The sequence below is a fragment of the Cyprinodon variegatus genome, unplaced genomic scaffold (genome assembly GCF_000732505.1).
Source record: "Cyprinodon variegatus isolate N-32 unplaced genomic scaffold, C_variegatus-1.0 Scaffold250, whole genome shotgun sequence".
NCBI classification, from domain to species: domain Eukaryota; kingdom Metazoa; phylum Chordata; class Actinopteri; order Cyprinodontiformes; family Cyprinodontidae; genus Cyprinodon; species Cyprinodon variegatus.
In genome coordinates, this window is record NW_015150703.1 from 382,088 (window position 1) to 384,367 (window position 2,280).

At 35.4% G+C, this 2,280-nt stretch overlaps 1 protein-coding gene across 1 annotated transcript in view; it reads right to left on the reverse strand.

Annotated features, from left to right (window-relative positions):
• doc2b (double C2-like domains, beta) overlaps positions 1–2,280 on the reverse strand; it is a 281,581-nt gene that overhangs the window by 21,733 nt on the left and 257,568 nt on the right. The window contains exon 6 of the mRNA XM_015382151.1: positions 257–414. Coding sequence (XP_015237637.1) covers positions 257–414 — 158 coding nt within the window. The remainder of the gene's footprint in view (positions 1–256; positions 415–2,280) is intronic.

Below are 2,280 nucleotides of genomic sequence, written 5' to 3' on the forward strand. Positions count from 1 at the left end.
AACTTTTTTTCTTTCAGTGGTATTAATAGAATACATGTTGTGCGTGCAAAGCTGCATAGTGATCTCTCGTGATGAAAAAAACACACCAGAGTATAAGTCGCATGGCCGGCTAAACCATGAAAAAAAAAAAACGTGACTTATAGTCCGGAAAATACGGTAACGATTTAGTTAAGAGAGCAAAATTTTAAACCAAATTCAAATATTGTGTTATTTCCTCCATGTAATAAAATATCTCCGTTCCAGTCTGAATACTGACGTTTTGACGTAGGGGTCAGAGAAGCCGTTTGCATCCATGGCAGCAAGGTGTGCGCAGCGTATGATGCCTACTACCAGGCAGGACTTCTGGGTGTTGTACTTGAGAGAAATCATTATCCGTCCCCGTTCCTCCAGAGACTTGTCCTCTGTTTTGTTGACCTGAAAAGAAAAGAGAAAACAAAAGATTCATTAATACCAGAAATTATAAAGACTCATCGAGACCGAGTGAAGATGATTTGAACCATAGTTTCTGAGCATTTTGAACCTCAGTCAGTTAGACGGGTGTCCTTTGGTTTGTTGAAGTGAGCACAGCTGGATTATCTGACTGATGTTATGCAGCAGCAGCACCAGTCAATGCTCAAATTTTGCTCTCAGGACTGACTCTAATTGAATCCATTCAATTAAAGTCGGTTTACTTATATAGCGGCATTTCAGAACACATGTCGTCTCAAGAGACTCTATAGAAACAATTCAACCAGATCATAAGGAATATCTAAGGAAAACTAGCTGATTGCATCGACTCATTGACTGGAAAGCAATCCCTCACACCAAGCATGCATATAACGACAGTGGAGAGGAAAAACTCCAGCAGAAACCAGCTGAGGACGACTGGGTTTCACATGCAAGAACACACTTAAACGCCTCAGATGAAAGTGAGGAGCAGGTCATCTTTCCAGGTAGACAGACGCCCATGAGATACATCTCAACTAGAGCTGCAACTAACGGCTATTTTGCTAATCGAGTAGTCTGTTTTTAATTTTCTTTTTCAATTAAACGGATTAATAAATGTGTGGCTAAAGGTTCCTAAAGAAGAGTTTTAAAATAATTAATCCAAGTGAGGCTAGAACTTTTTTAATAATGGAGTTCTGGATAGAGCAAATTGACAGACAAAAACATTTGGTATATTTACTGCTCTAAGTGGGTTGCTCTATCAGCTAAAGGTCGGGTTTAGAGTCTATACTCTAGTTAACGGATAATTGTAACTAAATTAGTTGACAATTATTTCCATAATCAATTAATCTGTAGATAAAGTTGTTCGATTAATCCATCGATAAACCTATAGCCAAAGGTTCCTAAAGAAGAGTTTTAAAAGAATTATTCCAGGTGAAACTAAAACTTTTCCACTTATGGAGTTCTGGATTAAGCATATTAACAGATAAAAAAGTTTTTATTGTCTTAAATGCAAAATATATATATATTTTTGAACAATTTTAGTATAATCGATGGTATATTATTTCCATGATCTATTAATCACAATTGATCTGATTCATTGTTTCCGCCCTAAACTCAACCAAAGGGGATTAAGTTATTAAGAATGGCGTTCTGTTCTTCCCCTCAGTTAGAAAACAGCCAACGTTTAGCTAATAATCAACATTCAAAATAAGGTATTTTATTTTCAATGCAAATAAATCACTTTCCATTTCAGATATGAATCAACATAAGATTAGACATCAGTTCTTTTATTAAAGAATGAAGTTTCCTAATCTGAGTCCTAATCTGATCAGACGACTACAGTTTCACTCAGAGGTTGTTTCTACCTAACGAGTACATTTTTAAAATATGGTGGATATCTTGCTAAGAAAATGGCAAATACAAAGATGCATGAGATGCATCTAAATGGAAATGAATATTTGTGAAATGGGTGCATGAAATTATGAAGAAGAAAACAGTCTGAGTAGTCATAAGGATTCATTAAAAAACAGAGGAAGAAAAAAATATGTATAAAGAAATATACAGAGAGGTTTAGCTGAGGCCTCAGTGTTAAAGAGTATTTTTAAAATAAAATGAAAAAAAAAATTTATTTGCCATAGAAAGCTGATTTTTTTGAGAGAACTGATTAGTATCTTGACATTTGCAGATCATGAATATCAATGGTCCGATCAGTGGCGGTTCTAGACCAAATGTACCAGGGGGCCAGGAGGGGGCCAGCGTTTTTTCAAGAGGGCCCAGAAAAAAATGAAATAAAAAAAAAAGGGCAAGGGATTCAAATACATAAAGAGAGTTGCATAATAATAATAATAATAA